The sequence below is a fragment of the Engystomops pustulosus genome, chromosome 2 (genome assembly GCF_040894005.1).
Source record: "Engystomops pustulosus chromosome 2, aEngPut4.maternal, whole genome shotgun sequence".
In the NCBI taxonomy this organism is placed as follows: domain Eukaryota; kingdom Metazoa; phylum Chordata; class Amphibia; order Anura; family Leptodactylidae; genus Engystomops; species Engystomops pustulosus.
The window spans coordinates 177,372,010-177,383,988 of record NC_092412.1 but is presented as its reverse complement, the minus strand read 5'-3'; the positions used below and the strand labels follow the sequence as shown (position 1 = coordinate 177,383,988).

Here is an 11,979-nt window from a genome sequence, read left to right as displayed (position 1 = left end):
TCCTGAAGGGGGTTAATCATTTAATACCAATATTTTTTCTGGGTCCACAGAAAAGACTACAAGAAATTAATAATGATAAAACACACACACTGTTTACATAATATCTGAATTTGGCTTTATTGTGTATTGCTTACCAGCATGAATCAATGTAGTATTGCATTCATTAGAAATAATTCGCATACATATAAATAATAGAAATCTCTGTCAAGCAGATCAATATAACGTGCCCATTAAAGAGTCAATCATTGGCTGCAGGAGTCTCACAACTGTAAGGGTCATGTCAGATTTCAGCAAAGCAGTATTTGTGAGCTTCTATTCCCAGCAGAGGTTACAAGAAGGCAATGATCACATGCATAGCTTGGGACTTCCTGAGCACCATGAAGCCAACTCAAGGGCTGTCGATTCACATTTTAGGAATATGGCATTTGCTGGAGATTTCATTATAAATTATTGTGCGGCAGCGCAATCTCATCAGAGGATCACCTACATCTAAAATACATATTTAAGACAGCAGTGACTAGAGGATTAAAACTAAATCTATCACAAGTTATGATTCAAGGATAAAAGCTATTTGTGTTTTCACTCTGAGCTCACAGTGTTATACAGGGTTTTGTGTACAGTGCGCAGGACATTCAGTAATACTCCTTATCAGACAGACATTGCCCTCAGACTTAAGTGTTTCTCCTGTACATTTTAACACCAAGATGCTGATTTTTTTCATGTCAAAGACAATGGTGAGAACCAAACATCTGGAACAGAAGTCGCAATAGAGAACGTTCTGCTGCCCTTGTATTCAATTTTTTTCTTTCACTTCACAAGGTTCCCCTGTGGATATGGCGGTTGTGAAGTCTCTTGACAGCATTTATGTTTCTTCATATACAGAAAAAGCAGCCAGTGTTGATACCAAGGTGATAATAGAAAAGCATTGCCAGCCAGGGCCAAAGACTGGTTATGTACAGTATTGTGATAACATTTAGTGGCCACTATTCATTAACGGCATCCGATTGTACAGCTCTGCTTATAGACAAACAATAAAATGGAGAATGAAAATGATAAGAGGTACCATACTGAATTAAGGCAGCAGGATAACCAGCGCTCATAAGAGATATTCTTTGAATTAAAAAAAAAAATTGCTTAACCCCTTAAGGACGGAGGGTTTTTCGCCTCATTTCTCGCTCTCCAACTTCAAAAATCCATAACTTTTTCATTTTTCCGTGTACAGAGCTATGTGAGGGCTTATTTTGTGCGTAACAAATTTTACTTTCCCGTAATGTTATTTATTTTAACATGCCATGTACTGCAAAGCTGAAAAAAAATTCCAAATGTGGAAAAATTGAAAAAAAACCGCACGTGCGTCACGTTCTTGTGGGCTCAGTTTTTACGACTTTCACTCTTCGCTCCAAATAACACGCCTACTTTATTCTTTGGTTCGGTGCGATCGCGGTGATACCAAATTTATATAGGTTTTATTGTGTTTTAATACATTTTCAAAAATTAAACGAATGTGTACAAAAAAGAAAAAAAATTTTTTGCCATCTTCTGACGCTAATAACTTTTTCATACTTTGGCGCACGGAGATGTGTGAGGGGTCATTTTTTGCGAAATGAGGCGACGTTTTCATTGCTACCATTTTGAGGTCTGTGCGACATTTTGATCATTTTTTATTTCATTTTTTATGTTATGTAAAAAGGTGTAAAAGTCGCATTTCGGACATTTGGGCGCCATTTCCCGCCTCGGAGGTCACCGCCGGCCGTAACCGTTTTTATATTTTGATAGATCGGGCATTTTGGGACGCGGCAATACCTAATATGTCTGTGATTTTTACTGTTTGTTATGTTTTATATCCGTTCTAGGGAAAGGGGGGTGATTTGAACTTTTAATATTTTATTAATTTTTTTTATTTTTTAAACTTTTTTTTTTCTTTTTTTTTTCACTATCTTTTAGACCATCTAGGGTACATTAACCCTAGATAGTCAGATCGCTGCTACCATATACTGCAATACTTCTGTATTGCAATATATGGCATTTTTGCAGCACATTCATTACAATGAGCCACTGGCTCATTGTAACGAATATGCAGCTGCCAGATAGCCTCGTGTCAAAAGAAGACACGAGGCTACCATGGCAACTGATCGCCGCCCCCCGATGACGTTCGGGGGCGTGGCGATCGAAAAAAAGATGGCGGCGCCCACGCGCCGCCGTCTTTTAAACGCCGCCGGCGACTTTGCCGGCGGCGTTTAGGGGGTTAATAGCCGCGATCGGTGCAAGCACCGACCGCGGTTATTAGCGGTGGGGGTTTTGTGCAAAATGCAAAAACCCCCACCTCTGTATGAAGAGGACTCAGCCCGTGAGCCCTCTTCATACATCCCTTATACCTCTGCGCCGTAGAGCTACGGCGCAGAGCGTTAAGGGGTTAAAGATGTAATATAACCTAGGCCACCTACAATATTCAGCAGGCTTTCATTTACTGTTTTCTGGAATGTGAGAAAGATATTAAAGGGGTTTTGTCCATGAAAGAAAGTTCTCAAATTTTAAAGGGAACCTGTCATCAGCAAGTGGCCTTATAAACAAGTACCAAAATATTGTCGAACAATGTAACACCTTCTAGTTTTTGTTTCTTTCATGGCCCAGTGTGGTGACATCATCCAGAAAATGAACATTGAAGTGAGATGTAAATTGATCGCATAAAGTTGAGGAGGTTTAACACTGAAGTCAAGATTGGGGAGCTCTGACCCTCTGTGATTGACATTGTACATCGGACTTCAGGAAATCTGGTTAGTGATTTCGCTAGATACAGGACCATTATTTACAGTGAAGGGGGGGTTCCCAGGAAGAGAGAGCTTGACTTAAGTGTTAACCCCTTCCCGACGCGCGCCGTAATAAAAAAACCTAAAAATTCAAATCACCCCCCTTTCCCTAGAACTGACATAAAAATAAATAAACGGTAAAAATCATAAACACATTAGGTATCGCCGCGTCCAAAAGTGCCTGATCTATCAAAATATAATAAAGTTTTTTCACTGCGTTTAACCCCGTAACGGAAAATAGCGTCCAAAGTCGAAAATGGCTTTTTTTGCCATTTTAAAAAAATATTTAAAAAAAACATAAAAAGTGATCAAAAGGTCGCACAGTCCCAAAAATTATAGTAATGAAAACACCATCAAAATTCGCAAAAAATGACACTATCCACAGCTCCGTACACCAAAGTATGAAAAAGTTATTGGCGCCAGAAGATGGCATAATAAAAAAAAAATATTTTGTACAGGAGGTTTTAATTTTTTTAAATGTATGAAAACATTATAAAACCTATACAAATTTGGTATCCACGTGATCGTACCGACCCAAAGAATAAAGTAGACATGTCATTTGGGACGCAGAGTGAAAGCTGTAAAATCCAAGCCCACAAGAAAACGTCGCAAATGTGGTTTTTCACCATTTTCACTGCATTTGGAATTTTTTTTTCCCGCTTCCCAGTACACGCCATGGAATATTAAATACCGTCACTATGAAGTGCAATTTGTTATGCAGAAAATAAGCCATAACACAGCTCTTTATGTGGAAAAATTTAAAAAAGGCCAAGTCGTTAAGGGGTTAAACGCTCTGCCTCCTTGAACTTATACAACCAATTCACATCTCACTTCAAAGTAGATTTTCTGGATGATGCCACCGCACTGCATCATGAAAGAAACATCTGGAAGGTGTTCAGATGCTTGGCAACATACTGGTTGTGCTTTATTAGGTCCATTTTTCATGACAGGTTCCCTTTAATCCCCTAGTGATGTTTAGACAACAAAGATAATTTTTAACCCCCATGCTTTACAATTTTACTCAGTTTTATTGCTGTTAGAAGCTCTTATAACTCAATGATGGTCATTGAAAAATTTAAGAGATTCCATTATTCCTCTGTGCTATGAGATGCTGTGTGCTGACAATGCGATTAGATTATCAGGGTCCAGGTTCATCTACAGTTTTATTTAGCTTCTGAACATTCTACTAGTATCTGGCACATAGAAAAAGAGAGCTGATGAGATCCATGAGATGGATAGAAGACACAATGACACACTCCAGCTCTGCTATCTGCTACCTATAACACACACAGTTAGCTGTTATGCCTCACTCTCCTGGATTAAGACCTTATCTTGCCTGTAGCTAGTAGTGCAAGTCTCTGCACGATGCTGCTTGCAGGTAGGTAGTGCACAAGTCTGGTGGTCTTGTAATGCAGGGGGGAAGGGCAGGAGGCAGAGAGCACTGCAGTGTGTAGACAGGCAAAGTTATTCATGAGAAGAATCTGACTATAGTCAGAAGATTTACGGTTGGATCCAGGGACAACCAAAACTGTAAACACCAGGACTGATGGAGACAGGTTGGATTATATCTGTGAAATGCTGTATTTTGTTAACAGTTATCCTGAGTAAATTTAAGAATCTTGTCTTCATGGGAATACCCCTTTTAAGGAATAAAATTTTGAACGACATCATAAAATGATTATTCTCATTTTTAGTGAATTGATCCTTTTAGTGTAAAGTAAGGCAAACAGAAGAATACTCTCTGAAAGTTCTCAGAAAGCCATCTTAGTGCAGCAAAGTGTAATTTTAACAAGGGCTGCTTTAAAAAGGGAGTTTCTACTGTTGCTAAAAGTTCACAGCTGCTGGCAAGTTTAGGCAAGAGGGATCTATGACTGTTGCAGGCGTCATTGCATACAACTCATTGAAAAGTATAACTATTTATAGGCGATACTTCCCCTTTGTACGTTAATACTGTCATTGGAATCTACAAACTCCAGAGCTCTGCATTGCAAAATAAAGCTTCCCACATAAGGAAGTGAAGACATGCAAACACATACACAGAGACAGAGAAATATAGGAACACGGACACATGAGGCTGGTGTTTTTTTTTTTTCTAAAGCTGTCTTGAGATTTCACAGGTGATTTATCCAATTTCAAGTATCAGTATCTAAAAAGGAAGTGATATACACAGTTAGTTATATCAATGTAACAAAATCATGTTAAAAGCAAGAGTTAAAAATCAGAGATGACTATGAACCAAATTTAATTTTACGGGCTTTACAAAAGGAGAATTTAGCTAAGATAGTGAAAAACCCTTTTATACATACACATTTTTAATTTAATTTAAATTTCTGAAAGTATCTATGTACTTAGTGATATGTTGCCAAACTAAGATTAAAGGGGTTTTCCTATGATTATCCACTATCCACAGAGGGAGAAAATGTTGTGTGTCACCCACCACCCTTTTTACTTCTACAGGATAATGGAGCTCCATATGCACTAAGCCCCAGGGATGCCTTTCTTGATCCCAGGGATCTGACTCCCAGCGATCAGGCACTTACCCCATCTCCTGTGCATAGAAGTTGACTGTTGAAATCAAGAGGTAACACTATTATAGGGTTTTCTTACATTCAACACTTCATGCAACTTCCTTCCCCACCCTGAATATAGTGCAAAAAAATTTGGTGTCTTTTTGAAAAAGGGCTGAATGTATATGGAAATACTGCTATTAAACTATTTTTCTCAACTAGGAGTATAGTTTTGTATTCTTTCCTTTTTTTGGCTTTGTGACTTATGAGTTTATGGGTTTTCCCATAAACAACATTTATCCCCTATCCACAGGTTACTATAGAAACCCTTGTAGTGTGCAGAGTAAGGAACACAGGGCTGCTGCACCATTCTGCTAATCACAGGGGGCTTTGAATCAGACATAGATATCTCATACGCGAAACCCCCTTTAACTTGTAAAAACTGTATGTGTATAGAAGTCTATTATTCTTTAAATTGGGCTCATCAAGGCCAGCTTCTACCTATAGACTTTACCTGTAGTAGTTGGGTTTAAATGGTCCATTCTTGTTGAGTCCAAGATATTTGGCTTGGTCGTCAGTTAACTCAGTTAGATGGGCATCAAATGAAGGCAGATGCAAGCTGGCAACATATTCATCTAAAGAAAAGAACACATTACATTTCGAAAAAAGGTTGGTTGGTGTAACTTCAGGAAAAGACGAGAGTGTGATTAATATCTGGTGCCACGTGTCCATATTAAAATGAACATTGGAGAGAACATTTATAGAGGGTTCCTGAGAGTTTGTAAATTTCTTTCAGAACAACTCCATAGAAATCGTAATCCGGTAAATGTACAAAGCTGTAATGACATTTATAACACGAATTGTCTATTCCACAACTTACCCATTTTCTTAGGTAACAGGTACACATCTTGCTTGTATCTACCTTCCGGTGCGTTATAAAGTTCAATTAAAGCTAATGCCTATAGAGAAGACAATATTTTGACAACATCTTATGCATTTTGTAGTTAAAATGGGATGAGTGTGAGTAAAGTGGATTTTGCAGAAATAAAGCGTAGATATTTTTCAGGACAATCAGAATAACAATTAGTGTAAAAAAGACATCCTTTAACACTATTTCAATCAGAAAGATCACAAATATGTCGCTTGCACCCAACTATAATGTTAGTACCCTTTCATTATTACGTTCTTTCCTCAAACTGGATACATAAAGGTATGAAATGAGACCTGCTCTACCCAGGGGCGCACCTACCATGAGCCAAGTTGAGAATCTCACCTCAGGTGGCATTTTCAGGACTGAAAGTTAGGCAGCCAGGAAGTGTCACTGTAGAAAGTGCCAGAAAGTCATGGCTGCCAGTGACTGCAGGAGGAGAGGTCTGGAGGAGGAGATCTTCACCACCTGCCTCCCTCCCCCCATACCTCTCCTAGAAGGAGAATCTGCCGGATGGTAGGGGAGGAGAATCACTGGGGCACTGGCCTGTTTCCGTGCTCCTTGTAAGCAGAATGGGAGACTTAGAAGAGGATGAAACGAGCTGCTACCCGAAGAGGAGGGCCGAACCCCTCCCAGTCTGCAGTGAGCTTTGAAATGCAATACAGACTCGCTTGGGTTCTCTCATGCCCCCTCCCATTCGATATCAAATTTGCTTTCTCTACTGAATTCCATTTTGTTAGCAAGATGAATCCACATGTTCAGTTTTTCAGATGCAGTTTTGGAGCCAAAAGATGGTGTGGGTGATAATAGGTTGAGACAAATTATTGAAAGGTGCTGCTTCTCCTCCTACTTTTACACCATTCCGAGTTTGGGCATCAAAAACTGCATCTGAACGTGTGGTCGCACTCTCAGGGCGCGTTCACACGTTGCGCTTTGGTTGCGTTTTCATTGCGTTTTGAAACGCATTACAACAGCTGAGATGAGGCGATTTGCCAAATTGTCGCTTCCCCGATCAGGTTCGCCGGGGATCACCTTCTTCTTCCCGGTGTATGTAAGTGCAATGCTTGCGACACAATTTTTAAGTTAAAGGGGTATTCCGCGAATATGAATGTCTGACACAAAAAAACATGATGCTATAAATAAATGAATACAACAATACTCAATGTCATTAGTCACAAAACTGAGCTTAAATAGTTTGGTTGCACTGCAACCAACCGACTACAGCAAACGTAGTGGCAGGTGCAGGACATGTGATGTGGACATGTGACCAGCGACCATCTTCTGTCTTGTGTCTGCTCCAGAACGGAAATTAACGGACTGATTAAAGAGCCAGTAGCATTTTAATTCTCCATCACAGTGTATGTCACCAGCATTTTCTGCTAAGGGGAGCAGCATTTTAAATGACAACTAATAACACATTGGGGAAGATTTATCAAGTGTCTGAAAGTCAAAATATTTCTAGTTTCCCATGGCAACCAATCACAGCTCAGCTTTCATTTTATCAGTGCTCATGAATATTTTAAAGGGGAGCTGTGATTGGTTGCCATGGGCAACTAGAAATATTCTGACTTTCAGACAGCTTGATAAATCTGCCCCATTAGCTTCAATTTTGAGTACCCATTTATATATGAATTATGCTTATTCCTGGAATTCCCCCTTAAAATCCTGCGGTTTGTCCGATTCCGTTTGATCATCCGACGGACCACCCCCCGATTTGTGTTGCATGCTGCGCCAAAATCCGATCTTATGTGCCAAAAACGCCTTTTAAATCCCAGTTCCAGCGGCGAAAAACGGGAATCGTCGGGATGTCCGCCAAAAGTGCAGTCCACTGGCCCCTTTGCAAATGAGCCCCAAAGTGATAAAGAATACATTTTCAAATGCATTACAACAGCTCAGAGGGGAATATTTGCCTTATTACATTGCTGTCAACATTGTCTGTGAAAATGCATGGATTAACACAATTTGTGAACGCACCCCATGGTGTCAGATTACACAGAAGCTTGGGAAAAAGTTAGGACTCCTGTTTTAGCTAGACACAACTGCAAATTACATGTTTACAAACCCAGCCAAATATTGCATATTTTTCATATTGTACTGTGCTGCGATTCACAAAGATCGTGTGCCTGATTTCCTGCATCTGTCGCTTCCTCGCTCAGGTCCACCGGAGTTCACCATCTTCTTCCCAGTGTATGTAACTGCATTGGTTGCGACACAATTTGAATATTAAATCCCGCGCTCAGTCAGAATCAGTCGGATCGTCTGACGGCTCGGCCCCCGATTTCTGTCGCATGAAAGCCAAAATCTGATCACGTGCGGCACAATCCCCTTCTAAATAGCTGTCACAGCGGCGCAAATACCGAAAAATTCAAAAAATCAGACGAAAGTGCTTTCCGCGGACACTTAGTAAATAAGCCCCAATGTGTTCTGAACATTATTTAAAAGGATAGAGGCCAATGCCTGTGGGGGCTAACATTCATGTTCCCTCTAACAATGTAAAATCCTTCCTTGTCATTTCTAGTTTCTTAGAAGCCAGTTTAAAACACTACATTTACAGCGCTTTGTGGCTCTTTAATCCATGAGCTGCATTGTGCTTATGGTATGGTGCTCAATACAGCAACCTCCAGCATTGAGAGACTGTAGATGGCCACCCGCTGCTAATACACTCCAGCGTGACTGAAAACTGTTTTGTCAACTTACTTCTGTAGTTGCAGTTATTGAAAGAACAAATGTAGGAATGGTTGAACAACTCAGATTGAGAAGACGCCCCTGAAAGACATGATACAGTTAATAGTGTGACATGAAACAGATGTGACCCTTGCCTTGAATGGTAAGTTATTTTTTCAAAATCATGCTCATATTTTACTGATAAAAATTCTTCTCTACATGTCTACAATATCTTTCCAATACTCTTTGTTCATACCGACATAATAAAAGATAGCTGTCAGGCATGCTATACGCCATCTACTTTTTTTTAGTTATTCAGAATCTTGCCTGACAGCAATAAAGGGTTTTCCCCCAGACTTTGACATTGATAACCTATATTTGGGAATTAATAGAAACACATATGTGATTGGGCCATGGAACACTCCGGTGCGCTTTGGAGAGGTACGTGTGACCGCACCCTGAATGCTGACATACTTACCTCAGCCAGAAGAACAACCCTCTTTCCATCTGGCCAGATTACATGATCCACTTGAGATCTGATACGTTCCCATGTGAGCTCAGGAGTGCGCAAGCTGGCCTGAAAAGAATATTTTAGAATGAGAACAGAATAGAAAACCTGATATGATTCTAAGTTCCTAGATGTATTATTTTTTAGTTGTGAGACACTTATAGGAAATCAAATTGAGTACATGGCTGCACAAGGAAGATACTACCACTCATGTATTGGATTTGCAGAGACCTGGGTGACGTCTCTAGCTCTCTGCCTGAAGAGGGGGCCGGTAAGAGGCTGACGGTAAAAGACTTGAGGAGTGAAAAAAATGTAAAATGTCAAAGAGCGATGGGAATCTCATGCTCATTTACATATTTTAGAAGGCTTTTTTTCTTAAAATTGTGGGCATTGCAGTACATATAATTACTGCACAAGACTCCACTTCAACGGACACACATGTGAGTGTTAGGGGTCTTCTATCAGTGATGCAGATGGTAGATTTAAAGGAAAATTAGCATTAACTTTTATGTTGATTAACCATTAAAGGGGTTGTCCGAGTTCTTGAAAAAAAACTAAAGGTGGCTGGGAGAGGGCTGCTTAAAAAAATAAAGTCCTAATTACCTTCTGGTGCCCTCCAGTGAGCTGGACTCAGCTTCCGGCCGGACCCAACAACCTTCCGGCCCCGATACACAATGCTGTGTATAGGGACGGATAGGCGTTCCAGGCCACGGCCGGCCGGAAACTGAGTCCTGCGCTGCTCCGGCGGCCATGTTTGTTTACATGGGGCCCGAACCGGAGTGACAGCAGCGCTGGATACCGGAGAGCACCGGAAGGTAAGTAGGGCTTTATTTTTTTAAGCAGCCCTCTCTCGGCCACTTTTAGTTTTTTTCCAGAACTCTCGGACAACCCCTTTAATGTTCCTATAAGTGTGAATACCACCATATGTTTATATACAGCTGTACCCCAGCACTTTACTTAGAATTTTAAATTGTATATTCATCTAAATGATGCAGAGGTGCTTCGGGGGGTGTTACCAGGCACTGGCTACTATACCTTTCCTCCAGACCACTCCCTCTGTCTACTGAAATCTTGCAGGAGCACAGACATGACTGGTGCTCACACTCCCTGTAAATGAATGGGCTAATTCATAATGGGGGTTCCCTGAGCATAAGTTTTTCCTAGTTATTTTTCATATTGCAAAATAAAATGAACAATAAAAATCTTGTGCTTACTACATCGATCTCTGTATTAGAGTGTCCCATATTACATACAATGCAACCATTCTTCATACGGTCAAGATGCTCCCGCATAACCACATTTTTGTTACCTATGGACCAAAGTTAGAAATATTACAAGTTGTGAAAATAAATAAGAATATTGTTTCTTGAAGGCTACAAAGTGTCTCTATTATCACTTTAAATGCTGCCTGCATGTTTACTAGCTATGGGATTTCATTGTCTAAACCAAAAAATCCCAGTTGTCATATACCTGGTTACCTGTACAAGTGATGACCACATCCACTTGTCTTATAACTTCATTGAGTTTCACCACACGAAAACCTTCCATGCTGCATTGGAGAGAAAAGTATTTTACTGAGACCATAGGCAGTAACAGCCCATGAACATATAAAGGGGTATGACACTTATTGTATGCCCATGTTATCATGAAGGGGTTGTCCTACTTAGAAAACCCATTCCCATATACATTAAAAGAGGAGTTAAAGATCCTTGTCTTATTAATGTTTAATGTGGTCTGAATGAAACATTTGTTTTAGGCTTCAAAAATGTATAAAGTACAGTAATAGAAATAAAAAAAGGTGGTCATCTATGCTGTTGCTTGGGCCTGATGATTTTTGGGACAATTATGTTCAGTTTACCATTGCAGGCAATCACTGACTTCAGAAGTTTCCAGTCCACAAACATCACATGACCTTGTCTGCAGTTTGTGTACAGGTCAGCACCTACGCCAGGGATTGGCTGCAGCAGTAAACTGATCAGAAATGGACAAAAATCTGTCACAAAAGTATATATTATCAAGGACCGCAAACAGTGCTGGACTGGTGTACCTTTAAATGGTAATTTAGCTTTTTTTTTTTTTTTTAATTATTTGCAAGTTAGACGAACAGTTTTAGGAGTTTGACATTCCCTTTAATTTCCTCCAGTGGTGGCAGGCCAAGATACTAGCTGACAGGTTTCCCAACAAATAACAGCCAAAGACAGGGAATCCATGCAGGGGAACTCTGTAAAAGGAGCCTTCTACTTTTGAGAAACTTTTCTATTGGATAGTATGAGATGTAAACAGATGAATTTCATACATGTGCAAAGTATCCACATCTAAATTGTGGATTGGGAGATTCTGCTAAAAAAGTTTTAGGGTCCCAATGCAAAAGCAATTGCAATGTATAGGATTTGTATACATTAGAAAAGGGATAAAACTGTTAGGTCAAGTGACGTTGTCATAACATGCTTTCAGGATTTTACTCAGATGATGACTTGCTGTAGGCACATTTGTGTATTACGAACTCTGTCTCCACATTACAAAGGGTCATTTACGGGACTATTGACTATTGCCATATAGATGTAA

General features: G+C 40.0%; 1 protein-coding gene across 5 annotated transcripts in view; it reads right to left on the bottom strand.

The window, feature by feature from the left end:
- Positions 1-2,282: 2,282 nt before the first annotated feature.
- AHCYL1 (adenosylhomocysteinase like 1) overlaps positions 2,283-11,979 on the bottom strand; it is a 51,564-nt gene continuing 41,867 nt past the window's right edge. For 2 of the 5 annotated variants that reach the window (XM_072137401.1, XM_072137402.1), the window contains exons 11-16: positions 10,893-10,963; positions 10,629-10,723; positions 9,385-9,483; positions 8,940-9,008; positions 6,195-6,273; positions 5,825-5,949 (exon numbers count right to left, since the gene is read on the bottom strand). In XM_072137401.1, coding sequence (XP_071993502.1) covers positions 5,825-5,949; positions 6,195-6,273; positions 8,940-9,008; positions 9,385-9,483; positions 10,629-10,723; positions 10,893-10,963 — 538 coding nt within the window. Of the gene's footprint in view, positions 4,954-5,824; positions 5,950-6,194; positions 6,274-8,939; positions 9,009-9,384; positions 9,484-10,628; positions 10,724-10,892; positions 10,964-11,979 lie in introns of those variants that run through there. The other 3 variants (XM_072137403.1, XM_072137399.1, XM_072137400.1) reach the window with 3 other exon arrangements.